The 27,603-nt window shown below is 46.4% G+C and overlaps 2 protein-coding genes across 2 annotated transcripts; one reads left to right on the forward strand and one right to left on the reverse strand.

Annotated features, from left to right (window-relative positions):
- Positions 1-838: 838 nt before the first annotated feature.
- On the forward strand, positions 839-10,912 carry adam8b (ADAM metallopeptidase domain 8b). Its single transcript, XM_084486013.1, has 22 exons — positions 839-936; positions 1,104-1,210; positions 1,406-1,479; positions 1,639-1,714; positions 1,822-1,898; positions 2,139-2,385; positions 2,589-2,654; positions 2,779-2,841; positions 3,073-3,242; positions 3,360-3,441; positions 3,559-3,701; positions 4,024-4,210; positions 4,580-4,672; positions 5,013-5,211; positions 5,908-6,010; positions 6,144-6,312; positions 6,431-6,511; positions 6,877-6,958; positions 7,409-7,529; positions 7,972-8,131; positions 8,291-8,335; positions 8,695-10,912. Exons 1-22 carry the CDS (start codon positions 897-899, stop codon positions 9,118-9,120), a joined length of 2,811 nt encoding a protein of 936 aa, XP_084342139.1. The 5' UTR covers positions 839-896; the 3' UTR covers positions 9,121-10,912.
- Positions 10,913-13,105: 2,193 nt separating this feature from the next.
- Positions 13,106-27,212, reverse strand: LOC311367141 (inhibitor of nuclear factor kappa-B kinase subunit alpha-like). The gene is made up of 22 exons (XM_084485979.1): positions 27,098-27,212; positions 26,470-26,585; positions 26,088-26,182; positions 25,609-25,726; positions 25,026-25,095; positions 24,835-24,923; positions 24,608-24,697; positions 24,055-24,179; positions 23,582-23,689; positions 23,123-23,258; positions 22,217-22,411; positions 21,849-21,951; positions 21,591-21,714; positions 20,991-21,142; positions 20,793-20,854; positions 20,342-20,451; positions 20,117-20,166; positions 19,874-19,979; positions 18,634-18,781; positions 17,335-17,471; positions 15,843-15,942; positions 13,106-14,787 (listed from the first exon to the last, which is right to left on the reverse strand). The coding sequence occupies exons 2-22, from the start codon at positions 26,572-26,574 to the stop codon at positions 14,719-14,721; spliced, it is 2,292 nt and encodes a 763-aa protein (XP_084342105.1). The 5' UTR covers positions 26,575-26,585; positions 27,098-27,212; the 3' UTR covers positions 13,106-14,718.
- Positions 27,213-27,603: the final 391 nt, after the last annotated feature.

Consider the following 27,603-nt stretch of genomic DNA (forward strand, 5'->3'; position numbering starts at 1 on the left):
TTTTTCGTTGATGACAAATATGATGGTAAAACATGTGTTCTGTTATCTTCATTTGCACCATTAACGCGATGAGGCAATCACAGCTGTATTATTTGAGCCTACAGCAAAAAACAATATAATTTAACTGTATTAAAATGTCCATTACAGAAGGCGTGCATTTACTTTTGACATATCCAAATCATATTCAAATCATATTCAAAGAATTTTATATTTTATATTATTGTTTTGTGTTCGTTTATTTGGAGCTCATTAACTCGACTGGTTCTGCAACGTTGGGGGTCAACAGGCCTGCAGGTCACAATACATTTGCTTTTTAACGTATTTAATTCCGTGTCGCTATTATTTGAAATGGACTGCATTTACAAACTATATTTCTGATTCACTTTAAAATGTTAAGGGTCCAGTTACAACACGTCGGTGAAAACGATCTCGTCCGGAGCAGATGCAAAAGTTGCGTAGCCTACCTCTTCATAAGGAGGTACTGTTTTTTTAATAGCTCTACATTAATTATTTAATTCAACCTCGATCTATGCGGTCGTTTTCCTCGGATGGCCAGCAAGGAGGATTTACACACACGACCATCGCTGCAACGCTGCGTGGATAACGTTTGTTAATTCCGCAGATACCGACTCAACAACACTGAATTACCGTAATTCCAATGAATGTGACTATTTTAATACTGCTGAAGGGATGTCCATATCGGGTCTTTCCGGCGTCATGTGGGACCACGATAAAAAGGGTGTTCCTCTTACGCATTGAGTCATTGCAAGTTGGCAGTTAACAGGCGGGGTTAACTGGAAGTGTATTTTGTTGCGTCTTATACCCATTATTTGGTGCTGGACCACTGACCGACGTAGATGTCCGCATAATAGTGTTGGTGGGCAAGAGGACGGACCATGAAGGAGAACAGGGCATTTTTACTATGGATTACAACGGGTAAGAAAGACATCCCGTCGCGATTCTATAGGTCGATTACTTTTATCTTTATGTTAAAGGCTGGCATTGAAAAAAAAAAAAAAAAAACTTTGATCAATGGCCGTCAATGTGTCATTAGGTATGACATGAACTAACTGACTAACTTGTTTCAATTGTTGTATGTCAAGTCTCTCTTGTAGAGTGCACACGGATACTGTCACATGTGGAGCGGTATGATGTTATGGTACCTCAAAGGCTGCACACCAGAGAAAAACGGAGTCTCTCTACAGATCAGGTGGGCTGACATTACAAATTATATTAATATTACTAGGAGAGTAGTGGTCTTATAAGCAAATATAAATATACATAGTTTAAAAACGGACATTTGGTGGAGTTCTTCTTTCTAATGAAGACTCATCAGTCAATTGCGTATGCAAAACTCACCTCTTTTACTTTTTTAACAAAATGCTACTACTTATTTTGTTTCCAGCTCTACCCTGATGTGCTAGGATATAAATGGACCATTGATGGAAGGAACCACACGATTCATCTCGAAAAAAATAGGTGATAACCTTTGTATTCCACTACATGTCATGCTCATTTTAATATAAATCATAATGGGCCACAGAACAAACACATCAACGGTACCACACAAATATGCATACCAATACTGAAAGCCACGGCTGCACTAACACTAACACCACGTCATTGTTTCCCTCGCAGCCATCTCCTTGGTAGAAATTACACTGAAACACACTATCTGGAAGATGGAAGTCGTGTTACGACCCCGGGCAGTCAGGTGAGAACATCAAATGTCCCACATCGTCAAAAAGGCGTCTCCCTCGGTTAGCCTTTACCGTGTTTGTAGAGACATCTTAAACATCACTCCAATGCCTCTTCCACCAGGACCACTGCTATTACCAGGGCCACATCGAAGGCATGATGCACTCATCAGTCAGTGTGGACATCTGCCGTGGCATTAAGTATGTATGAACCACATCCTGCGTCTGCTGAAGTCAGCGTACCTCTTCTATGATTTGCTTTAATATTCACTCACTTTGACTTTTAGGTCATTCAATGTCACTGTGACGTTGGCATGAGGTCACTTCCAGGCATTGACTCACTGACACGGACACTGACACTGTGTGTGTGTGTGTGTGTGTGTGTGTGTGTGTGTGTGTGTGTGTGTGTGTGTGTGTGTGTGTGTGTGTGTGTGTGTGTAGGGGTTTCATAAGGGCCAGGCAGCAGGTGTATTTCATCGAGCCCCTGGGAGGCAGTGAAGATGGGGACCATGCAGTGTACCGCCCGGAGCACCTCAGAGTCAGCAGTAGTAGCAGTAGTAGTAGTAGTAGTAGTAGTAGAACTAGCAGTACTAGTAGTAGTCCTGGATCCTCCAACAGCTCAGAGGATTATGAGACGGATCAGGACCTGGGTCCCAGACTGTCAGGTCTCTTCAAGTCCAAATCCTGGGTAACAATTCTGATCTTCGCTTTTTTTGCTTTGCTTTGCTTTGCTTTGGCATTTTTTATGAAACACTAGCGTCAGCATTATTAACAAAGCGTCTTTTATTAACATAAGCATGCTAGGCTTCGGGTGTACAGCGTCAAGGGGAACTGAACAACACTTCAACAAAATGATGTCAAACCGAGCAATGTCTTTCTGTGTCCGTTTAGAAAAGGGATCAAACGCCCGACTCCCAGCGGTTTGTGGAGTTGATCGTTGTCGTCGACAACGCAGAGGTAATCCAACTCGACCTTGAATCGCTGAATCTTTAAACATATTTCGACACACTAAACTCCAAAAAGCCTTGATGTATGATTTAATCAAATGATGTGTTTATAATCTTTCCTTTCCTGAAATTAGTACAATAGATTTGGAAGCCAGACAAGAGCCCGGGTTTTAGGAGCTGTAAATCACATTGACAAGGTAATTACTCATGAATCACATCTGGCTTATTCATGAAGAAACTGTTTCTATGATTCGTTTTTAGCTGTTGAGTTTTTTTTGGATGTAGTCCATTATTCTAATCCAACAGTTTCACTGAAGTGTGTTTCACTCATTCTCTCTCTCTCTCTCTCTCTCTCTCTCTCTCTCTCTCTCTCTCTCTCTCTCTCTCTCTCTCTCTCTCTCTCTCTCTCTCGCTCTCTCGCTCTGAAGTTGTACCGAACGCTTGGCATTCGCGTTGTGCTGGTGGGTCTGGAGATATGGAGCGACAGGAACTACATCAACCTTGACCCCAACTCAGAGGTCACCCTGGACCGGTTCCTTCTGTGGCGCCAGTCCGACCTTCTGAAGAGGATACCGCATGACAACGCCCAGTTTGTCACGTGAGTGTTGGTCTCCCCATCTTCTCTCCATCTTCTCTGTGTTCGTTGATCCATAGTGTCAATATTATGGTACTGGTCTCATGGACCTCAATGCAAACTTTAAACTCTTCTTAACAGTGGCATAGATTTTGAAGGAGACACCGTCGGACTGGCAAACAAGTTTGCCATGTGCACGGGGAATTCAGGAGGCGTCAATCAGGTATTACGCCACCGCCAAGGCAAACTTTGCAAAACACTTCAGTGTTACTTCATTACTTTTGTAATATTCTTTACAAGATACATTACAAGAACATTTCCCCTTTTTTTGGTTTCCCAGGATCATCATGACAACCTCATTGGCCTGGCGTCCACCATTGCTCATGAGATGGGTCATAACTTTGGCCTGTCCCATGACTCACCGGAGTGTACGTGCAAATCGTCCCTCATCAGTGGCACCTGTGTCATGGCCGACAAGCTCAGGTAAGGCTTTCTGCCTCTCTGCAGCACGAGAAACTTGTTCAGAGCAATGCGCTCGTGTTCGCTCATGTTATATGTCCCATCAGATCCATACAGTAAACCACTAATGGTAAAGAAGTTGTATTACAATGTGCACTTTTTCCAAAACACATTGGGACATCTTTTCAGTGTGACAACTATTCCATTACATCACTCTTGACGTTTGTCTGTTTTTTTGTGTGTGTGTTTGTGCCTGTATGTGTCTGCATGTGTGTGCATGTTTGTGTGTGTGTGCGCGTGTGTGTGTGTGCATGTACACATGTGTGTCTGTGTGTGATCCTCTCAGAAAAGGATCCCTGGCCTTCCCCGAGTTCTTCAGCAGCTGCAGCGAGGTGCAGCTCGCCGAGTTCCTGGAGAGAGCCCAGCCCAACTGCCTGTCCAATCCCACCAGCGCCAAACCCATCGTCATCGGCCCGCGCTGCGGGAACGCAATACTGGACTCGGGCGAGGACTGCGACTGTGGCACCGCAGAGGTAATAGTGGTCCAAAAATGACTATTGGCTTTGTTAACTCAGTCGCAAATACGTGCCGTTATCTCCGGCGGTGAGGTGGGAACGAAGTGTCATTCTTCGCGATGGAACGTGTGCGACGTGAAGGAGAGGATGAGTTTCATGATGAAGGAGGAACCCCTTCCCCCAATGTTGCGTATCCTCTTTGGTTGAAATGCTTGTGTTTTGGTTTCGGAAAACTAGGCCACTAACGATGAGTGTGTGGCCTCCTTCAACGGCGCGCGCGGGGGGGGGGGGGGGGGGGGGGGTCATCTACTCTTCAACCAGACATGTAACAACTGGGACACAGATGCACAACCCCTGCTCACACAGGTCTGTTTTCTCGTCCTCTAGGAGTGCAGGAATCCTTGCTGCGACGCGACGACGTGTCGTCTGACCACGGGCTCCCAGTGCGCTCATGGAGAATGCTGCAACAACAGCTGCCAGGTACCGTGGCCAACCCCCGTCTCCCATTCACCTGCACCTGTCCCTCACGCAGACACACACACATGTCGTTTTCAGCTTTCACATAGAGTTCACAGAGTTCAGTCCGTTCATGAGATGTGTTGAACGGAGTCTGAACACAAAGTGTCAACTGTGCAGACTATTTCACTCGGGCCAATCGCTATTGCTGGCGTTACAATTTCTCCAGAGAGCCGCTACGGTATAATGCTCTTACTAGCCCAGAAGCTGAGTCGGTACCATTATACCGCTCGGGGAAAGTAAATAGCGCTTAGTTAGCGTTACGTAACGCCTTTCGCTCTTCTCCCCCTTAACCCCGTCACAGTTCAAAGAGGTGGCCAGCGTGTGCAGGAGCGCGGCCGGGGAGTGCGACCTTCCCGAGTACTGCACCGGCCGGTCGGGGAAGTGCCCCGAGGAGAGCTTTGTGATGAACGGGAAGCCCTGCTACAACCAGGGCCAAGGCTTCTGCCACGACGGCCAGTGCCCTACACACAGCCACCACTGCTGGAGGCTGTTTGGACCAGGTACCCTCAGGGCTCGATGCCCTTGAGCAAGACGAAGCAGTCGTTGACGCTTGGTTGTTGAAATGTTGGGTAATTGACTAGAATGTCCGCCGGTGGTGGTGTTTTATACTCGCAGTAAAATGACAGAAAAATGCATTGTTTGGTCTCATGACTTCTCATGAGTTTGTGAGGCGTGTTACAGCCATTTTTCTGTTACGTAATTGACCGCAGCAGGCAACAGAGCAGGAAACGAGATACTGTGTTAACTTGGGGAACAGAGGATGTCATCATTTTTATTTACTTACTGTAGCGTTAAATATCTAAAGAGGAGCATTTAATTCTGGACCAAATCTGCTATCATATCCTGTAGGACTGAACAGTGAAATAAAAAATTACCGAATTTTTTTATTGGCAATGCCTGAATCTCAGGAGCTGCAATTCTCTGATTCTCTAACCCTATTATAAATGAAGTGCTGCAGAGCTGCAGAGACGCCCTGGGCTACATACATATATCTCTGATGTAAGAAAAAATGTTTGTTTGGTACAGACCCCAACAACCCATGAAAGATCTAGTGCAAAAAGGTCCATTCCTACTAACAGTTAATCATACAATAGCTATCATGACAATCGCAATATGATTTTATCTTTCACAATACGCCCCGACCCCAATATCCTGTGTTAACCACCGTGTCTCTGTCCTATCTGTCTCGATCATAGCTGCCACGGTTGGATCAGACGGCTGCTTCGACCTGAACAGGAAAGGGCAGGACGAGGCCCACTGTGGAAGGAACAGATATGGCTACATCCCCTGCAGCTTCACGTACGTACCCACAAATCTCTCACCGCGGACGCTCGTGCTCACGCCCTTCCCTCTGTGGCCCTTCCGCGAGACAATGGGCAGGACGACATAAACCTGAAGCTCACACACTTCCTCCCACTTTCCCGCCCCCCAGCAATGTCATGTGCGGCTCCATCTTCTGCGAGGGAAGTGGTGACTCCATCACGGGTAAAAAGGCGGTGTTCACCAGGCCGGGCAAGGCCCCGTGCCTGGTGGTGGTGGACGACGAGGGGAGCAGGCACCTGGACATGGTGCCCGCCGGGAGCAGATGTGGAGACAATAAGGTGACGCAGATGGGGGGGGCTGAGGCTAGGCTTCCATCACAGTGAGACGGTGAGATGGTGGGTGGCGACGACTCACCCGCCCCGCAACACAACGTGACACATCTCGTCTCTCCCAAAGGTCTGCATCAACAACCAATGCGTGGACACGTCGGTGTACGGACTACAGGACGAATGCTCGAGGAAGTGCAACAACAAAGGGGTAAGCGTCAGGCAAGGGCATTGGAGGGAGACGGGGAGAGAGAGGGAGGGTGAGAGACACAGACAGACAGACTGGATAGACTGACTCAGACAGACTGACACAGACCGACAGACTGACTCAGACAGACTGACACAAACCGACAGACTGACTCAGACAGACTCAGACTGACTCAGACAGACAGACAGACAGACTGACTCAGACAGACAGACAGACAGACTGACTGACTGACTGACTCAGACAGACAGACTGACAGACTAACTCAGACAGACAGACTCAGACAGACAGACTGACTCAGACAGACAGACTGACTCAGACAGACAGGGCTGACAGACAGAGCTGACTTTCTTGCTTCTTTCCACCTCCAGGTGTGTAACCACAAGAAGCAGTGCCACTGTGAAGCGGGCTGGGCGCCACCTTACTGCGAGGTGCAGTACGTTGACCTGCAAGGTAGAGACCCCCCCCCTCAGCTCTGCTGCTGGCCTACTACATGTTGTCTGTGGACTGATTGACAGTGAACGACAGGGATCTAGTAGAAATATACTTGCTTCTGTAACAAAATATCCAATTTGGTAAGAGGAGAATGATAGAAGTAATAAAGTATTAAAAGTTTCCTGGCCTCTACTCTACCATTTAAACTACGCTAATTAAAAGAATGGCGATGATTCAATCCCGGAGGTTGAACCTATAGAAAACCTGTTGGCTAAACCCGAGAGTAACCTTTCCTCCTTTCACCTGAACCGCCACAGGGAACTGTGAAATGGGCTTTTCTATCCATGTGCAGAAGATAATCACTCCAAAAAACTCCCAATCACAAAGACATGACACATAGCCAGAGATGATAGCAGAGACCACCATTGACTAACTGCTGATAACTGACGTCTTCTGTGGCCCCCCCAGACCAAAGCGCGTTGATCGCTGGTGTGGTTTCAGCGCTGGTCATCCTCTTGGTGATCATCGCCGTGGCGGTGGGACTGATGTGCTGTAAGAAGGACAGGAAGGAGAACTACCCTTCCAAACGGTAAGCATGAGCATGCACGGAGACTCACACACACACTCACACACACGCACGTATACGCATACGCACGTGCACACACGCACACACACACTTGTGAAATCACGACTCAGGGTCATAAAAAATCAGGGTCATAAAAAACGAAAGAAGACAAATCTTTACTTGTCCAGTGCTGGATGTTTAGAAAAGCTTGGAAATACTTTTGTTTATTGTTCTTGAGTCAAGGTTTTGTAACGTCATGAGAACCACTTATTGTGAAACCCTTCACAAGAGATTCATAAGAGATATACATTTCAAGTCATAGTTGTACAATACCTTTAAGACACTTCAACGTAACAAATGGTTAGAATGGCATCTTGAAGTCATAAGCACATAAGTATGACCATAATACTACGCTGTCCACACGGCCCGGCCTTAACGCTCGGGTGTGTTTGTGCTGCGTTCGCAGGAAGGTCCACTACACTCCGGGGAAGCTCAACCCCATGTTCCAGGAGCAGGTCTCTGAGGGCAAACTGCAGATCAGCGCGCCCACCTTCATGGACACTACAGCCACGTACGCTTGCACCCCTCTGTTTGAGAGTGGGGTCCCCTGCCGGCCCGCCCCGCAGGTATAAGCCTATCACCATAACTTGTACTTGTAGTAGTTAATAGTAGAAATGAATACAATGTTTTTATTGCCGGATACTGGCGTTAACCATAGACATGTGTTTGCAGTTTAACAATGGGGAACGGAATTGTTTTAACAACATTTGTTTTCTCTTTCTCAGCCGCCACAGAAATCCACAGAGGCGAACACTGCTCACTCAGAGTCGGTACGTTGTCGTCCCTCTTCATCATTTGTCACAGTTTACTTGTTGATGCAGTGTGTCTGTCTGTCGTATCCGTCTTTAATCATGTTTGCTCAATGAAATGGAACTGGAAATGGAATGTTTATCTTTTTCGCGGCTGAAGACAGAACCTCCTTGTAAAACTCTGCCGCCCTTGAATAGCAAGCAGGTGAGTCACTGAACCAAAGAGAAACGCTGCAGGAATCTTCCTAATCTCATTTGAGGGGAAAAAGTGGTCCCATACTAAGAAAAGCTCAAGTGTGTGTGCCTGTCTATTTCAACAAAGACGCCCATTGTGTCTTCAATTGTATTATACAAACCTGACCTTTCGATCTCCCTCACAGTGTTTACCATCCAAAGCGATTGCGCCACCAGCGATGACCTCGGTGAAGTACAGCCCTTCTCCGGTTCACTCGATAAAGTCCAGCCCTTCTCCGGTCTTGTCCAGTCCATCACGAGTCCCTTCGGCCAAGCCCAGCCCCCCACCGACCCCGGCAGCAAAGCCTAGTCCTTCTCAATACCGTCCAGTCAAGTCCAGTCCACGACTATTTCACCCAGTCCACTCCAGTCCTTCTCTGGTCCGGTCCAACCCTCCACCCCCAGTCCCCCCTGTGAAGCCCAGTCCTTCACTGGTCAGGTCCAATCCACCACCAGTCCCCCCAGTCAAACCCAGTCCTTCTCTGGTCCGGTCCAATCCACCACCAGTCCCCCCAGTGAAGCCCAGTCCATCTCCAGTCCGTCCAGCAGTGCTTCCCCCATACCTCCAGTGAAGCCATCCTCTTTCAAGACATGAATGTCCGGGTGTGTCTTCATCTCAGTGAGTGATTGCTGCTAGGTGCTGGGTGTTGTACAGCCTCTCCTGGAGGGCCAGAAAGGCTTCAAGGCCAGGTGGACAATTGGCTGGAGCAAGGGCTCTCGAGAAGAGTTTCCTGTGAGCAGCACCAACAGGAAGTCCAAATAAGCCTTTGATGACTTGACGCTTATACAAACATGGTGGATCCCATTTTGTGATCAAAGACTGATTCGCTTATTTATTTCAGAAGAGAAGAAGAAAGTCCCTTTTGAAGAAGAGCTTCTCTCTCTCTTTGATATGGGATCTCTTTGCACCTTTTTTTTAATGAGAAAGGAGACTCTTTCATAAATTATGTTATTTCTTGTGCTCATTTCGTTCAAACAGCAGTCTGTGCCTTACGAAATCTACTCCTTGCTTCTGCGGACGTGCTTTTACACTACATAAAACTCAATGGTACCGGCGTTTTAGCACTTTTCTCGTGAAATAATTTATACTTTTGCCATAACCTTTAAACGCATTCTCATCTCTACTTGTGTTGCAACTATACCTTCATGACTTGGGGGGTAACTAGACAAATCGAGATGAATCAAATCTTCCATGATCTGGCAGCCAGCGGCCTAATTGATGATCTGTGTAGCATAATGGTCATGAGCTCTATGCCTGAGAAGAACCTGAGAAGAACCATAGAGCTTCCAGTACAGTCGCTTCAGTGTTAATGGCAGAGGCTCCTCAATAGAGCAGTGTGTGCAGCTATTTATGCGTTATGTATGGATGTGAAAATGAATGTATTCGTATATACGGGGAAAAAACAACTACACTTGAAACACTTGAAAATCTTTGTACACTGCAGCAAGGTGTTGGACATGCGAGACACGAGGAATGACGATTTACATGAGGAGCACTTTAGCACTGCTTGAGTCATGCCATAAAGTTGGCTCCTTGGTAAATTGTTTTTTTTTGTTCTCAAAGGAGCCCTGATTTCTTCGTAAATCACCCGTTTGTACATGTGTCTTTTGTACAAAAGAGTCAGTATTTAGTAAACATTTTGTAAAATCGAAATTGAATGATGTGTTACATTCAGGGTTGGCTTGTAACACTGCACATGTTTAAGCCTTCATCCGGCATTCTGCATTCCTTTGCTTCATACCTTTCCAGTGGGAGTATATAGTGTTAAAACAGCTTTCTTCTCCTTACATTTTTGCAAGTAACCCGTTACGTAAACACATGAGATGAAGAAGAAGTCGATATAAACAGTACTGCTTGTGAAAACAGAATCAGCTCTTCATCTGCTGGGAGAATCTGAATCTGATAGATCTGAGGCTCCTTGACCCAGTGATCAATTTCTATTGCATAAACCAATGTAAAATGTAATCGTTTTTGTTTCATAACCCGATGAGGCAAGACAGTGTATGAATGCAACCTTGTGTTGCGATTACAGCCACTGCTAATGATTACAACAACCCTATGGTCTCAACGAGTCCCCACTGTGCGATGAGCTCATGGGTTGCACAGGGATTACAACAGCAGTTTTTTTTCTTCATTTTTCTTTGTAACCCCGCATAACAGTGATCAACATCCTCATCCGTTTCAAAACCCTTTTTCACTTAACAGCTGTCCAAATAAGGACAGGACATAAAGATAGAAGAACTGTTGGTGCCTTAACTCAACTGAGCACAAGCAAGAGGAGTATCTCGTGCGCAAATGTTTTTTTTGTATTACTGCATAAAATTCCACTGAAGTGAAACATTTTGCAATGGAAATAAAAGATGATCTCTCTTACAACGTCTAAGCGGTTTTTCCTGCTGTTAGGCTGCCCTCGGTGTTGCTCTATCTCACCAAACAGCACACTGAAGACATGGCCAAGCAAGAGTGTGGAGTCCTAATTTACCGCCGTCTGGAGAGTGAGTCAAGGAAACAGACTGGGAAGCAGGCACAGTGAGTCAGCTCCCCTCTTGTCTGCTCAACGACAGACTCAGAAAAAGCAGGAGTTCTTCATTGCACAATCAACATATGCACAATGTTTACAATTGTATTGTCCCACAGACAATGGGTTAATGGCTTGGGAAAGTGGTGGGTTATATAAGACACGCTGAAGGGCAGAGTTTTCGGGGTTTTTTTTTTCATGTTCGAAATGGAATACAGAGGATGATGATGTCTGGTTCTTAAGTGAAGATGCAGTCTTATGTCACTCAGCAGTGTGGATCTTTTATGGTCTCTTGTGATACTCAGGCCAGCAGAGGTTAAATGCTAGGCGACGTGTTCCACTGTGGAATACAAAGCTCCCTCTGAACTGAGATCTCTATTTTCTCCACGTGCAAAACAAACAACCGTGGTCCAGACCAGTTTACTAAATGGAAAATTCTCTGAAAACGCGATCATGTTTTAACTTAAATTTGAATAGGAGAAGTGCGTGTTTGTCTCTGGATAAAAAAAAAAAAAAGAAGGAAAAACCTCAGCCATGGCGTTGATTCCCCTTTGTTGTAAAGCCAAGTTGTATTTCACTGGAGCACTTTGAAAGGAAAAATGGAAAAAAGGAAAAAAAAAAAGTCTTTGTTTTTGGTGACACACACACACATGTAGATAAAAATCAGCTGTGAGACATATATGGGCGTATGAGTTGTGTTGTGTGGAATGCAGGGCCCATGTAGGGGGCTGTGATCTTACAAGGAATCTGGCTCATTCACAAAACCGCATATGAACCTCATATTAATAATTAACGTCATTTTAGACTGTCAGACTGGTTTTACAAGACAGCAATGTCCCAACTTGTTTTATAGCCTGATCATGCTAGAGTCTCACAGCAGTAACAGGTTAAGAAACGTTGAACGTACAAAGTTGTTGTATTCTGCTGCTTTGGATTGTTGGTCTTGCAACACCAGAAAGCACAAGAGTTTCCACAGAAAATAAATAACCCTTGACGGCCTTGTAAAACGAAGCGCAGACTGAGAATCTGGTCGAACACCACTGGGGTTTATTCTGATCTTTGGTCACTTATAATTAAGGGCCATTTTTGGAGGTTTAACAGGATGGTCTCAACAGTATGTTCCACGTCGAACAGTATGTTCCAGGCGAATCAAACAAGAGATTGTAATAGAGTGACATATGTGGTGGGATAAAGTATGTCCTGCCTACATATCTGACACACACACACACAAACCAGGGCTTGTGAAATCACGACTGAGGGTCATAAAAAACAAAGAAAGACAAATCTTTCGTTGTCCAGTCGGGGAAAGCTTGGAAATACTACAATAGTTTATTGTTCTTGAGGCAAGGTTTTCTTATGTAAAGCTTTACTCTGTATGTGTGTGCGTATGTCTCTCTCTCTCTCTTTCTCAAACCCCTGGGCCCACGCAGGACTCCCTGACTGGGACAACACTACTCACATCCACCTTTTCCTCTGATACAGTAACACACATGTACAGACCGTAACTATGACTATACAACCCCAAAAATAAGTAACCCAAAACCCCTTCATGACTTGCGGAAGGCGTGATTCACGGCCGTTTGTGCAGCTGTGGTTACCGCAGCAGGGAGGGAAAGTAGCAGAAGGCAGAAACCCAGTGGGGCCAGCACTACATGACAGTCCAGGAGAGAAGGACGGGTCACGGGAAGGAAAAGGTGAAGAACAAAGCCTGGATCGATGACTCACAATCTATCCCTCACTGCCAATTTCCAAAAGTTTCCCTTTGGGGATTAGTTAAGTCTTTACTTACTTTATGACTTACAGGCTTACTCCCTCACCGTGCCAGCTGGGACAAGACTTAAAAAGCTCCAGCTCAGCAAATATTTGCTGGCCCAAATGATAGTTGGGTTTTAAGGTTTGACTTTGTTTGAATGAATGAATGAATGAAAACCTGGTGGTATGCTGGACAGCATATACCATCAACACATCGCTGAAGACAAGAGGAAAGTTCTCTTTGAGACACAAGGATCATGCCAAAGTCTTTTTTTTATTGTAATACCAGGCAATGTGATTTGACAATGAGAATCTTAGAAATGAAACAAACAGTCATCGGCTGACATGTTTGACCACACGGATATTAACATCTGAATGTAGAAGAAAACCGACATGTTAGCATGTTACTTAAATACAAAAATATTTTTTCTTCTTCTTCTTCTCTCCATCGCACCCTAACTTCATAAATACACCTCGGGGGGAAAAAAAGCTTTGCCATGGCGCAATCACGTATGACCGGTGTCTGGACACATGCACGTGACAGCGGCGCCTTCAACCAATCGTTGCGTTCCCGGGGGGGGGGGGGCGTTATGCAGTCAAGTGCATTAGTTTCCAGATCCCATTTGTCTCATTGGGAGATGAATGCACAACGCTGGTCATTGTCCGTTAAGAGAGTGAACGCGGCCCGTGGCAAACCTTCTACATGGACGCCGTCCTGCAACCTACCCGAGCGTGTCAGTGTGACACCAGAAGAGACAAATGTACAGTATAGACATTGTATAAACACACAAAGGGCCAGGCACACTCCCCCCCCTCTCCCTCTCTCAGCAGACATAGTCACGATGACCACTAGAATAGTTATCGAAAAAAAAAAAAACGAGAACACAAAAACATTTTATCACGTAGAATGAATAGTAAATCGTAAAAAATATATTAACTTGGGACACGGGCGCGAACAGTGTTCCGTCTCGTTTGTGGGCGATCGTTGGCCGAAACCCCAAGAGGCTGCGTGGTGGCCTAGCAACAGGACGCGGTGGGCAGCAGCGTGTCTCTTCACAGGGATGGGGAACGCATTGGGCGTGTCAAAGTGCAGATTGTAATTTCCCCTCTCTCTCCCCCCCCCACCCCCCCCCCCCCCTCCCTCAAACAAAAAAAGGAAATAGACACTTCCTGTGTTGTCCCTTGCGTGTCTTCACAAGCCATGTGGATGGCTTCTGCCAACAACTACTGCTGCTGCTGCTGCTGCTGCTCCCCCTCCCCCCAACCCCCCACCCCCACCCTCCCCCTCCAAAACACACTTCTCACCACCACCATCCCCACCCTCAATCTGGCGCTACAGTTTTGCTCAGTTCTGAACCAGTACAATGCAACATTAACAGCGTCAGTAGCTAACCATAAACACCAACACATCGTCAAGGCTACTTAAAGAAACAAAACTGACATAAAGGGCATCTCATTAAACGCTCGACGGTCAGGTGAGCGCTCCAAAAATATTATTCTTCTGAACCGATAAATGCACAGCGTTAAACCTTTTCTTTTTGTTTTGTTCCTGTATAAAAAAAAAAACGATAGAATTCGCTTGACCAGACGTTCGACCCATAGGATGAGACGATGAGGGTGGATGGGTGCTGGACGGAGGGGAGGACGTGGAGAGGGGACATGGATCATCCTACCGCAGGCGCAGGTAGCTGGACAACAACCCATGTTGAAGTGTGTATCCCGGGGGCGGGGGACGCTACAAAGGTTCACTCCGTTGTGGAAACAGCATAGAGTCCGTAGTGTTACTGGGAGTGCAGGGAAAGAGGACGGGGCTGGGGGCGGGGGAACAGCAGCTGACTGGGGGCGGGGCAGCCAGCTGAGGGTGGGGCAGGGCGGGGCTGGGGCGGCCGCCTGCGGCTCCTATGCGTTTCGCTTTTTCAGCTTTGTTGATAGAGTATTCTCGTATTTGGTCCAGCTCCAGTCTTGATCCTACACAGGGAGAAATAAATACAGACATGTCACACGTGTCACACATTTGGTTCTCTCCAAGATTATCAGCAGGGGCCGAAAGAGGTGACCGTTTTATTTTGCCAGCAAATACAGAAAATGAGCAATGTGTGGCACAGGCCCCTTCCTATTGTTCATGCCAAATTTTCAGTGACACATAAAAGCCTGTCGGTGATGTTCAGACCTACTATATGAAGCAGTGCTAACAATAATAAACACTCTACTGATACTTCTCTTTTAGAATTTTAGAGATGTATTTTTTTATGTGATTTGAAACATTAAAAATAAGCAACATACAATACTAGTTTTTGCAGGTTTAGACAAGAAGCACGTTGCTCTGTTAACAGTCAAGCAGTAGTTAAAGCCCCCCAAAAAAATAACCATGTTGGATTGTCAACATGTTGAGTCGTCCGTTGGGAACGTTTTTAATTCTGCCCACACTGTAATTGCAGATTTCAAGTCTGGCCCGATAATATCACAGTTTTGAACAAATCTCGCGTGTCTCGAGAACCCCCAAACATCACGCCCATCAGAGGTGACGTCAGCCCCCCCCCCCCCCGTCAGTCAGCCCTGGACGGGGCGGGTTGGAGGCCGGGGGCGTAAGAGTTGCCACATGCTGACCCAATTGCACCTTTCCACTCCCATGTCGGGACACTTGCAGCACTCGCCACGAATACTAATCGCTGCCAAATGTGGCGCTGGGGGGAGACTGTCCGGTACGTTTAACAGTGGACCACCAACAATAAGGCAGCGGGACGGAGAGAGGGAAAACAACACAACGCTATCCCTCCCCCCCTCACTCTTTTGTCATTTGAAGAAGACGGGAGGGAGATACGGGTGGTTGACTTACAACAGAATAAGCGAGATTATTTGTAACAAAAAAACATTTCTTCAACAAATTATATAAATTGATTGTTTCACTTCATCTTTTAAAACCATGTCACCGTGGTTTCAACCATCCCATTTCATATTAGAATAAGTGCCACAACCCCCCATCAGGCAGAAAGGCGAGAGTCAGAGCGGAGAGAACAACCCACCACTATGCTCTTCGCCTGCTCGTCCGCCGCGTCCTGCATCAGGCTGGTCAGCTGACTGAGGTACCTCTGGTTCTCCTGGAGCAGCCGGGGGGCCGCGTCACTGAGTGGAGAGAGAGAGAGAGAGAGAGAGAGAGAGAGAGAGAGAGAGAGAGAGACGGAAAAAGAGACAGTGACGGAAAAAAAGACAGTGACAGAGACAGAGGGAAAGAGAGAGAGTGAGACCACATCAGCTATGGCACATTTAAGTGCATCGAGCCAATTACTCTGCGGCAGAGTGGAAGGCGTCCTCAGCTCAACCGATGATCACAAATCACCGGAGAAGCCTCCCAGGAGCCCGGCCACGGGCTACCACACACTCCGCTAACGAGCGGAGCACACTGGCTCTTTAAGGAACCAGGAGGGCTGTGGCCGCTCTGCCCCAGATATGTGTGCACGCTGGCTGGCCGTGGGTTCATATCAGACCGCCGCACTAAAAATAAAAAAAAAACATTACAAACCCATCAACATTTTTCAGAATGATAAAAATCTGGGCGGTAACCGCAGTAACAGAGTTTGGGTTCCAGTCCTGAAATAAACAACCTTTTAGAAAAGGAGATCATGGGGGGGAAAAAAAAAGAAAAATCTATAAAAATGTGTTCTTCAAATATTATGCTTGATTAAGTGCTGGCCCATGGCGTGTATTCAACGTGAACATAATGTGACGTTCTCTACACGTTATGACGTTTCGATACACACTATATACACAGTATAACAGTAATAGTACCGCATTGACCAGTGGAAAGTTATCTGGGTGAAGGTTTTATCATCAAAAGGAATATGGTTGACAGTTGACCTGCATGCATAATGTTAAAGGAGAGTTCCAGTATTTTGCAGTTTGAGCCCCCATTCTGGGTTATCTAGGATGAAATAGTGGTTGACACCGTATTTTGGACTTTTGGTCCTGTCTCGGGTATTTGGTTCATTTAGAATCGCCCCTGCCTGCTTCAGAATGGCTGGCTACGGGCGTTCACAAACCTGTCCTTAAAACAACCCTAAACGCTTGTTTTCAGAAATGTGCAACTCACCGAGTGGTGGACCGTCTCAACAGTAGGGCTAGAACCGAGCGAAAAGACTACAACCATCCAAGTTTTACAATAAGAAAATAAAAAGTCAACTTTTCTAAGAACACTTCACACTTCACACTAATTTTAGAAATTGGAGGTTCCTCATTGCAGCCATGCACGCAGTTGTTCCTGTTATTCATGAGGTGCAAGCAGATTCATTTCTTCCAAGCTGCCCCAAAATCACTGGACGGGGTGAATTCTACGTAAAATGCAAGAAGTCTGCAATTTGAGTAGTGACGTGGGTTTTGACAGCGTTTGACCACGCCCCTCACACCTGGACTGGAACACATTTTAAAAAAATAGATGAGAAACAGAAATGTCTCCCTCTCTCCATAACTGCCCACCAGACAGAGAAGAGCAGCTGTGTGCGGCAGTGGGGGGGGCGGTACCTGTCGTTGGGCCCCGGCAGGGAGGTGAGCGGGTGTGGGGAGCTGATGGGCTGGGCAGACTGGGACCACTGGGAGGCCTGCAGTGGGTTGGAGGTCTCCGGACTGGCCGCTATGGAGTTCCGCGACGAGTTCTGAGCCTGGCGGAGGGAATCAGACGACAGAGACGTTGAGTGGACACGGTCACGCAAAAACGCACTGTCCAACAGACCCGAGGGCTCTAGACGAGACGGGATGAGGGGGGGGGGAACATTATCAGGGTCTCTCGAGTGCAAAAGCGAACATCGGCTGCATGCCAAGGCGTCTGTGTGGCTGCTCTGCGTCTTTCCTGCACATTCCAAAAGCTATGGGTAAGCACAAATCTAATAACCCTCTGTCCAACCCCCAAGTTCATTTATAGCAAGGTTCACCTCGGGCAGGGATAAACCAAACATGTCACAGGCTTTGGTTGAATGTCGGCTCTCCTGCAGGGTTCTGAACCGTGAATATCGTCAAAAGGACTTTGAGGGAGGGCAGGTTGTAGTCTGCCCCCTTGTCTTGTTTTAAAGAGCCGCTGCAAGTGAAATTGTACACGTGTGTGTGTGTGTGTGTGTGTGTGTGTGTGTGTGTGTGTGTGTGTGTGTGTGTGTGTGTGTGTGTGTGTGTGTGTGTGTGTGTGTGTGTGTGTGTGATTTTATGGGACAGAAATCATGGGTAGATGGATAAAGTACAATAGCATGCTGGGATGCACACACACAGAAAAACTAAGAGTTGCGAGTATTTTCTGTGGATGAGTTGAAGAAAGAAATCACCATAGAATACTGTTATTAATGGATGGGTGACTGGAAATGCTTCCGAGGCAAACATGCTCCTCACTGCTGACTAAGGGTACGTAATGGGCATTTCTCTACAACCTCAGACACGAGACACAAACCTGATCCCAAGCATGGAAAAGATTCGCCATTAGATTCTTTTAACGCAGGTATTTGGTCTTGAGATGGGCGATATGGGAAAATGTATTATCACCAGAGTTAGACACGATAACGATAAACATCCCGATACGCTTAGGAATTCAAAATACCAATTCTAAAACAATCTTATTGAGGGTCATTCAATTTAAGTACATATATGTAGGGTACCGTACCTAAAACTAGTTTTCCTTTCTCACTGACGTGTGAAACCTCATCAGTTTAACAGCCTTCTCATCGTAATTCACTTGCACTATAAAACTGGGCGTCACAAGAAGAAGACGATAAGCGACTACATTCAATTACAGCCCGGCCTTCACTGTGGCCCCATTGTGTCACAGCGTCACAAACTCACGCAGGCGATCTTCAGCAGGTGCCAGAACTCCTTCTGCCTCTTGATCTGCATCAGCATCACCGTGTTATCCGCGTCCTTGATGCTCTCCAGGGTCTTCTCGATGCGCGGGAACAGGTCTATGATCTTCTGCTTGCTCAGCAGGATCTTGCTGTGCACGGGGAGGGGGAGGGGGGAGAAGGAGAAGGTGAACAGAGGTCACCCGGCTAGCAGTGCTTCCACCGGCATCATAAGAGGCAGACTTGTGTAGCCTGTGAAGCAAAGGGCTGATCATAAGCGACCCATCTAAACTATACGACGTCAGGCGGTTTTAATGTTTTCAGTATATTATTATTTTAATGTTTTCGTGGGCGTGCCGCCGGAAATGCTCCGCAACGCAGAAGCGGCGAGCGAAACGCTAAAAACGCTGAAAATCAACAACAAAACAGCACCCCCTCCCCCAGCCCTTAATATCGTTGGGTGAGAACAGGGCCCAAGAGAGCCTTGGTATTCCAATAAAACGGTGCGATAAATCTAATAATAATAACGGCGATAGCGACACCCTCCCCTCCGTTGAAATAACGCGGGCGTTAACTGCTCTTGGATGATACATGTATTCTTTCAGCCATGTCCTGGCAAGCTGCCACGCTCGGAGGATGCGGTCCACAAACACAAGGAAATGGGACCGGGAATGTGCGGACAGTCCTGGCATGTCCAGCATTCCTCCGATACTACATAGACGGCCAGATAACACTTATCAGATGGAGGGAGGAGGAGGAGGAGGGAATGGGTCTGCAGATACTTGGCCAAGAGGAGTGTTAGCTACTCAAGTATCGGTTTTTTTGGCAGAGATTTGGGACATGGTGGTTGTCTCCGAATCCCAGCGTGCCTTACGGTGTTTTGTCGATCTTACAAACAAGAGCTGTGAAGTGAAGGCAACTTCATTTGTAAGGGAAATTAATTAACACGATTAAATGTGTAGCGTTAAAAACGAAAATCAGCTGGCGTTTTTTTTTTAATACTACTAATTTGAACACAATAATTGTATACATTTTCGTAAACTTTGGCCCTTTGTAAAACTAGAATATATTCTTAAATGTTAAGGTTTTTGGACCTGTTCTGTGGATTAGAACTTTTAATAGTCAATTATAAATCATCTCCATTATGTTTCCTTTAGTAATCTTCTAAGGAATATGGCCACATTTGAACACCCATTAACCCGACAACGGAACCTTTCTTAATTAACTGAGGGGCCACCTCTCACCTGAGGTGGGTGTACAGGTCTTTGAGGACCTTGTCCTGGTTCTGGACCGTCTGAATGATGGCTTTGACCATCTCAGAGCTGTCGCTGCACACGTCAGACTCGGGGGCTGCAGGACCGACACAACCAACAACACAGTTAGACAAACCCAACAAAGCAGCAGGGTTGACCGTACAAATTAAACAATACAAAAAGTGGTTCCTTTTAAAAGCGATCTACTGTATATACGAAATTTACTTTGCTTACTTTTACACCTGATTTTCATTTGCTTGTAGAGTTCAATGGCCTTTTCTTCTCTGTAAAGAAGAAATTACCATCAGACCTCTGCATTCAACAATGAGACGTCCGGAAGCAAACTGTATACTGCTGCTCCAGGCTAGCTGTGTGCTAGTGCTGTTACAGGCCAGTTACCACGGTACAAATTGCTTTGAGACACAAGGGATAAACAGCTCGTCCTCCGGCAACACTCACAGCTGCTCCATCTTGTCTCCTTGGCGACGGGCGTAGGGGCTCCTCTGAAGCTCAACGATCTCGGAGTGCAGAGCCATGATCTCCTCGTCCAAATGGCCCACCTCTGCCACCTAGAGGATGAAAGGCGCCATTACACTGGGGCTTATTTCAAATGCACAGGGGGCTTATGTTGTTCCGATCATACAGGTGCAACTAATTGGGCGTGGAGGACTACACCGAATAAGATAATAATTATTGAATAATAATAAATAATCAAATACATAATTTGGTGGAGATTAAAAACTGTAGGCTGCAGAGATTTGCGGGGAACTGAATAGAGCCGGCTACGCTGCATGGGTGTATGCTATCTCGTACCGATAAATTCTGTGAAGATATTTATAGAAGTAGCTTGTGTTGTTGAGGTGTTGCGGGTCAGGATTGAAGCGCCACCGAGTAAGAAACCGCCGGGTACCTGAGCAAAGGCTGCGGCTCGCTCCTCGTTCTCCTGCCAGGCCTTCAGCATCTTCTCAGACGCTATGGAGCACAAGAAGAACCCATAAGCACACAGACCTGAGGCTTTTACCCAATGTGGTTAGGACCGCATGAGACACAGATATGTAGTAAAAAGATCTCTCCGAGACGATTAAGGACGCGAGAGGAATGGACGTACATATGCCGTAGTGCATCTGGTCGCTGTACTTCTCCAGGTCGTACTGGATGCTGCTCTTGAAGAAGTCCAGCTTGGCCTTCAGCTGCTGGGAGAAGCCGAACATGCTGTTCTTGTAGCGGGTCAGGTTGGTGTTGTAGCGCAGCAGACTCAGCCTGGAATACAAGATGAGCGCGCTCAGGGGAGAGTTGTGCCAAGAAGTGTTGCCTTTTTTCTAATGACTCACGCGTTTGGAGGGTGTGCTGTAGTGGAATGAGGCCCGTCATACTTTGAACGTGCTGCGGCGATGCCAAAAACTATCGTGGCGGAGGGCGATGGTCGACTTTTGGCGTATTGTAAAAAGGCGAGTGTGCGCACGGACCCAATTCAATGCAAACCGCAGAAATGCATGCATTGCCGCATGTCTGCATGGGTAAAAGTTAACTGACCGTTGTACACGAGGAGAAGAATCACATCAACGCATACGTTTTAGTATGGTTCTGAGGGTGAATTGTCTTGGTTTAGAAAAACGATGATGGTGCATGGGCACTCCAATGGATCGCGATGACATCGATTGTGATTGGGTGGTACGCCCACCCCTACACCCGAGACCGGTCCACTCACATGGCGGCCCTCTGGCCCTGGAACAGCCTGCTGTAGTCCTCCTTCAGGCCACAGATGTAGCTCACCGCCTCCCCCCACACCTTCTTCAGCACCACCAGAGGCAGCGGGGTCTTCGCCTCTTGCACTAGGAAGAGCGGGGGACGGTAATCATTTTATAGTCGACTATAAATTCTGCTTCTTATTGCATTACACAATGTACTGCATTATATTAGATTATTGAGACAATCTGGTGTTTGAGCCGGTGGTTCACACTCTCACCGATGGAGTTGACCTTGTCCGGCAGTGGTCGGGCGCTGAGGGGGCCGGAGTACTTGGTGAGGCTCTTGTCAAACAGGTACACGATGTAGCTGTCCCAACCCCTCTGCAAGTAGGACAACAGAAATGGCTTGACAAAACACTCCCTATTTTAGTCCTGGTTAAACCGCGTGGTTTGACAAATGAGGCCAAGTCACAGCCCATGCACATGCACATCTACCTTCCAAAAGTAGGTAACGCCTTATGTTTTATTCATTTCCCAAAAAAAAAGCCCCGACAATTCAATTTCGAGGCACAAAAAACAACAACAGCAACAACAACACCACCACCACCCACCACCACCCACTCCCAACCAATGAGAGCCTTCCTACCACTCCGTCGAGCACGCACTGCGCGGCGGGCTTGCGGGGGTCCAGCGAGACGCCCGTCTCCTGCAGCAGCTCCTGGTTGACCACCTCGATCTTGGTCTCGGCCTCGATGCGCCGCTGCAGGCTGTGCAGGCTCTCGTCGGGGGCCAGCACCAGGGAGTGGACCTGGGCCGTGGTCATGTTGAGGATGTGGACCACCTGGGGGCGGGCGCATGCGGAGGCATGCGACCAAGAGAGAGGGGCGACGCAAGGCATGAGCAGCCAGACAATAGAGCCTGTGCACGGGTGTCACTCATTGACACTGTTAAACACTGATTATGGGTCCGCCTCCTTAAGTATTTTATTATATATATATATATATATTTTTTTTTTAAATACTAATTTTTATCCCAAATTTTTAACCCATCAGTTGCAGCACTAGGAGCAGTGGGCAGCCGCAGTGCAGCGCCCGGTGACCAACTCCACTGCTAGGCTACTGCCTAGTGCCAACTCAAAACTTTTAACCTATTTCCTTTGGTGTGGGAGGAAACCGGAGCACCCGGAAGGAAACCCACCTGAACAGGGGGAGACAAACAAACTCACACACAGAAAGATCCCCCCTCCCCCCTCCAAAGACTTTCTTGCTGTGAGGCAGCAGTGCTATTCTTGCTGCGTGCCACCGTACCACCAAAAACAGGGGTGATCAGGATAGTGGATTTAACTAGTGAAGGAAGGTCTTCTTCCTTCACTAGGAGCAGATCAAAAGGTGCAGATCAATAATTTGTGTTTTATGAGTGAGACCTGCATTTGCTAACCATTGGCCTCAGGTCAATCCCTGACACAAAACACTAATTAACCGCGAATCCCCCCCGCCCCCCGCCCTCGTATTTCAGCCTGTCAGACCAACAGGACGCTGGGCCGGTGACCAACCTTCATGTTCAAGATCTGCTCCAACACCTCGAAACACTGGGGCTTCTTGCTGTCCGCGCCCATCCTGCCCCCCCTCTGGACCGGGTCCCACTTCAGCATGAGCTGCAGCAGCCCCTCCATGGGCTCTAGTAGTGTGCTGTGGGCGCAGAGTGCAGGAGACCACACTGGGTTAAAACACAGGACACTGACCGTAATGGGGCTGTGCACTCTATTTCCCCCTGCTCTCATCTTACACAGAAATACTGCTGATGCTTGTAATTATTTTTTTATAGCATGAGACACCGTGATCGATGGAGGGAAAAGCGAAAAACACAACAATCTCTCAGATTTCCTTCCCAGAATCCACTCCATAGAACAAGTCACACCAAACACACTGGTTATTTCATTCATTATTTTGAAGGGGTAAATACAAGATGCTTGAAACAACAAAAGCTGCGAGCAGTGGGGTGTTGTGCTGACCTGCTGAGGTTGTTAGGATAGGGCAGATGTGTGGAGAATCTAACTTCTCCAGTCAGCTCCTCCACAGCCATGATGTCTTTTGGTCCCTTGTTCCTTACTTTGGTGGCCCTGAGCGAGGGATAGAAGTGTTTTATTACTGTTGCATTATTCAAGCTAATGATCAGGGCTTACTGTTAGTATGATTATCATAACAGCATGAAGTGCACAATGATCAAAGCTTCCGGAGTTCACGATGCCAATGCACTCCAAGACCTGCTGTGTAGAAGTGTAGTTCAACGAGTTCATAGCTAGCTGTTACTACATGTTCTTCCCTTGCAACCTGCTTTACTGTCTCCTATCCATAAAGGCATACAAAGCCCATACAATATAAACATATATAAAAGGTTGATAAAACAATATTTGTTAGAAAAAAGTTTGGTTTAGGTTTGGTCGAGTTTGGTTTTACCAAACGTCCCCGTTCCCACCCGACCTACCACTGGACGGGCTGCAGATTGTGCAGGAACGGCCGGAAGCCACAGCTGCACTCAAACACCATGGTGCCGAAGCTCCAGTAGTCCACAGTGACAGTGTACGGCTTTGTCTCAAACAGCTCTGGAGCCTGAGGGGAGAGCAATAGTGGATGAGCTCATCTAAAAGGGATGGTTTTGATGCACCTAAGGCTGGCGGTTTTGATGGTTGTCCAGGCTTGGACAACAATCCAAGCGTGCAATCATGATTGGAACAACTACATTTAGTACCCAATCCGAAACAAGGGTTTGTTAAACATTGATTGGGCTTTTATGGGCTGTATGACCCCAAAAAAAACAATAACTTCTAAAACTTGAAGCACCTCAGATTCTCTCAATCTTTCTGAAAAAGATACCCAATTATTATTATTAATTATCAATAGAGCAGGTGAGATAAGACCTGCCTAAGGATTGCTCCAACCTACCCATTCATTGAGCATAAAAAAACACTGGCACAAATGTAATCAAGTGGTAATGTAAATACTAATGTGAATGTAAAGTGTAAATTCAAAGTGCTGACCAGGTACTGAAGAGTTCCAACAAAAGAGGTGCAGAGACTGCCTTGGTCCAAGTCTTTAGCATAGCCAAGGTCGATAATTTTGTGAACAAGCTGTGAAACGAAAACAGTACATCGTCAGTACAAGTCAGCATAACCCTGATAGATAAACACACACACACACAGCCAAGGCAAATTAATAAAAAAAAAAAAAAGGGGGCGCAAACACAAGAGGTAATGATTATTTCTACCTTGCCGCCGACATCTTGGAGCACTATGTTTTCAGGCTTAAGGTCTCTGTGTATGATCTTGTTCTCGTGCAAATACTGGATGCCCGATCCTAGAGACGCACAGGGGTCGCATGCTTTATTAGACACGGTACGGAAACAACACATCGTCTACGGACGAGCAGGCTTACACGCAGTGAAACGCTACACCGTACCGACATCGTTGAGTAGGGAGAGCACCTCGCTTTCCTTCAACCCACAACAGTTTTCCGGTTTGCTCAGCATCTGAAAGGGTCAGATAGAAAAGCATCCTCAGATTTTTCATCCATGAACTTGACTCATCTCAATTGCTGTAAAATGCATCCCTGTTCCTTTGGGGAACAGAGATTTACTTAAATGTGGGCTTTTATCTTTTTGAGGTGTGTGTAAAATGGCCGTTACTATTTGAGATTTTTTTCAGTTATGTAGCAGGTACTTTCATCAAACGGACCTACAGTGAATCTTTTATACACACACACAGATACATGGTATTAATAAGTAGATAGGGTTTAGGCCTTGTGAAAAAGAATACCTAAAGTTATTATTGACTGTAGACATCGGGGTTCGAACCAAAAACATTTGAGAGGAGAGACAAACCACCTAACCACTAGACTATCCGGCCCCTCTGGACAGATTTGTGTGTCTTCCTTTGTGTGTGTCTTCCTTTGTGTGTGCATGCCATTGGGAGAACACACAACCAAGCCACTGCATGTAAGGAGGGGTGCGACGGTTAGCTTTGTATGTCCCAAAGCGCCTCACCTTTCTCAGATCTCCCCTGGAGCAGTACTCCATGGCTAGCAGCGGAAGATCATTTAAGGCTATGTGTTGCATCTCTTCGGGCACCTCTCTAGCTGTCACCACATTGATGTTATTTAACCTGCACGACAAAATACAAGATAAAGGTTACGAACGCAATACCTTTTTCAACAGATTCCCCATCCCAGGCAGGAATGGCTTAGACTATGCGGTCACACTTATATAGGGCACATTCTTAAGGAGAGGCTAGCTAAAACAGCAATAGGAAATACTTGAAACAACATGTTGACTACCAATTGCTCTACAGGTTCCACTGCTTAGTAGTGTTGCTAGCATTGCTTAGCACCATTACATGAAACAAAAGCATGTCTATTAGACATGGCGTTTGAGAGTAATGGCATTAATGCAAACAAACCAAAGCCGTCAGTGTTTCTTATAACAATCAGTTCACAATCAGGGCAGGGCACAGACAGGACTCTCACTTTTTCATGATTTGAATCTCTCTGCTCCATCTGTCCTTGTTTCTTGCCGTCAACTCCAGGCGGCACATTTTCACAGCTAGTTTCTCATTTGTTTCCTACAGGAGACGAGATGGGATGAGGGTCGAACAATTAGTCAGCATATTCAATCATAACTTTTCACACAAATGTTTGGTCAATTGCAGTTTCTTTGATACTTTTGACCATTTGTATTATTATTATTATTATTATTATTATTATTATTATTATTATTATTATTATTATTAATAGTACATTCGAGATTAAATAATGATCTTTAGGCTGATTATTAAAACCTGTCATGTCTGTGCTAGCAAATGTGTGACAGGTCCGAGGGATGGTCTGGTCGTGTTCATAATACACTCACATGGTGCTGGTAGAGATAAACATGTGCAAAGCCACCCATGCCCAGTCTCTCTTTCAACTCCCAGTCGCCACAGCTCTGGTTCTGTCTGAAAGGAGGCTTCTCCATGATGGGGCAGGCTGAGGGAAAACCACAACACACAGAAAATACGACGTCAGTGAAACGAATTAATACGAACATCTCCATTTGTGTCGTCACCCTTAGAGGTCCTTATACAAACATCACCGTAAGGTGTCCATCTAGGTATCCAGTTGACAGTATTTGCACTGCAAAGATTTCATATCTCAGTGGATTTTCGGATCAGGCTAGCCAGGTAGCTTCAACTACGTCGTGTTTATGACACATATAACTGTGTTACCTATCCGTAATAACAGGTCAGATACCACTCCCGTCACCCCTTTCAGACATCCCGGGGATCAGGTCCGATGAATAGGGTCGTGAGCATACGGTTAAGCGGACTTGTTTGTCTGAAACATGCGACAAGTTAGCCCATGGGATGTTAGCATCGCTACAACTACATCTACTGGGCTCCCAGGAAGTAGACCGAGCCATTTGCTAGCTGAAATGAAAGGGTTTTCTAGTTAGGCACAATTCATGCCAAGCAATACGCCCACACGTCGATGGTACTCACTCGTGTTCCTTATGTGAATGTCATTAAAGGGTTCCGCCGGGAGACTGTGATTGTCTTGTCGGGTTGAGTCTCAATGCAGCAGCAGCAGCAGCAGCTCAGTAATGTTGTGTACTTTCCTGGCGATGACGTCATCAGACACTACTCCTGCTGCTGTTTAAAGACCGCACGGGGGCGTCGTTCGCTGTATTATCCTTGGCTTTACATTATTCTGTCATTATCGTAAATCTTCTTTATCTCATCTTTACTACGTTCACACCGGTTATACTTCACGAACAGTGCCTTACACTACTTGACTACGTGACTAACTGTAGTGTCATACTTGCAATACTTCCTTTTCTCCAGGATGGATAAGATGTTGATGCAGTGTTGGTTTATTTTCAATTACGTTACAATTTTTTACCCTTAACCCTCACTTATTTATGCTCATCCAATATTCTGTCCAAGTGAAGCATACATATATATAGAAATACAACATACAGACTCGGACACAATAACCTTTGAAAACA

Source organism: Micromesistius poutassou (genome assembly GCF_964030765.1).
Source record: "Micromesistius poutassou genome assembly, chromosome: 21".
NCBI classification, from domain to species: Eukaryota; Metazoa; Chordata; class Actinopteri; order Gadiformes; family Gadidae; genus Micromesistius; species Micromesistius poutassou.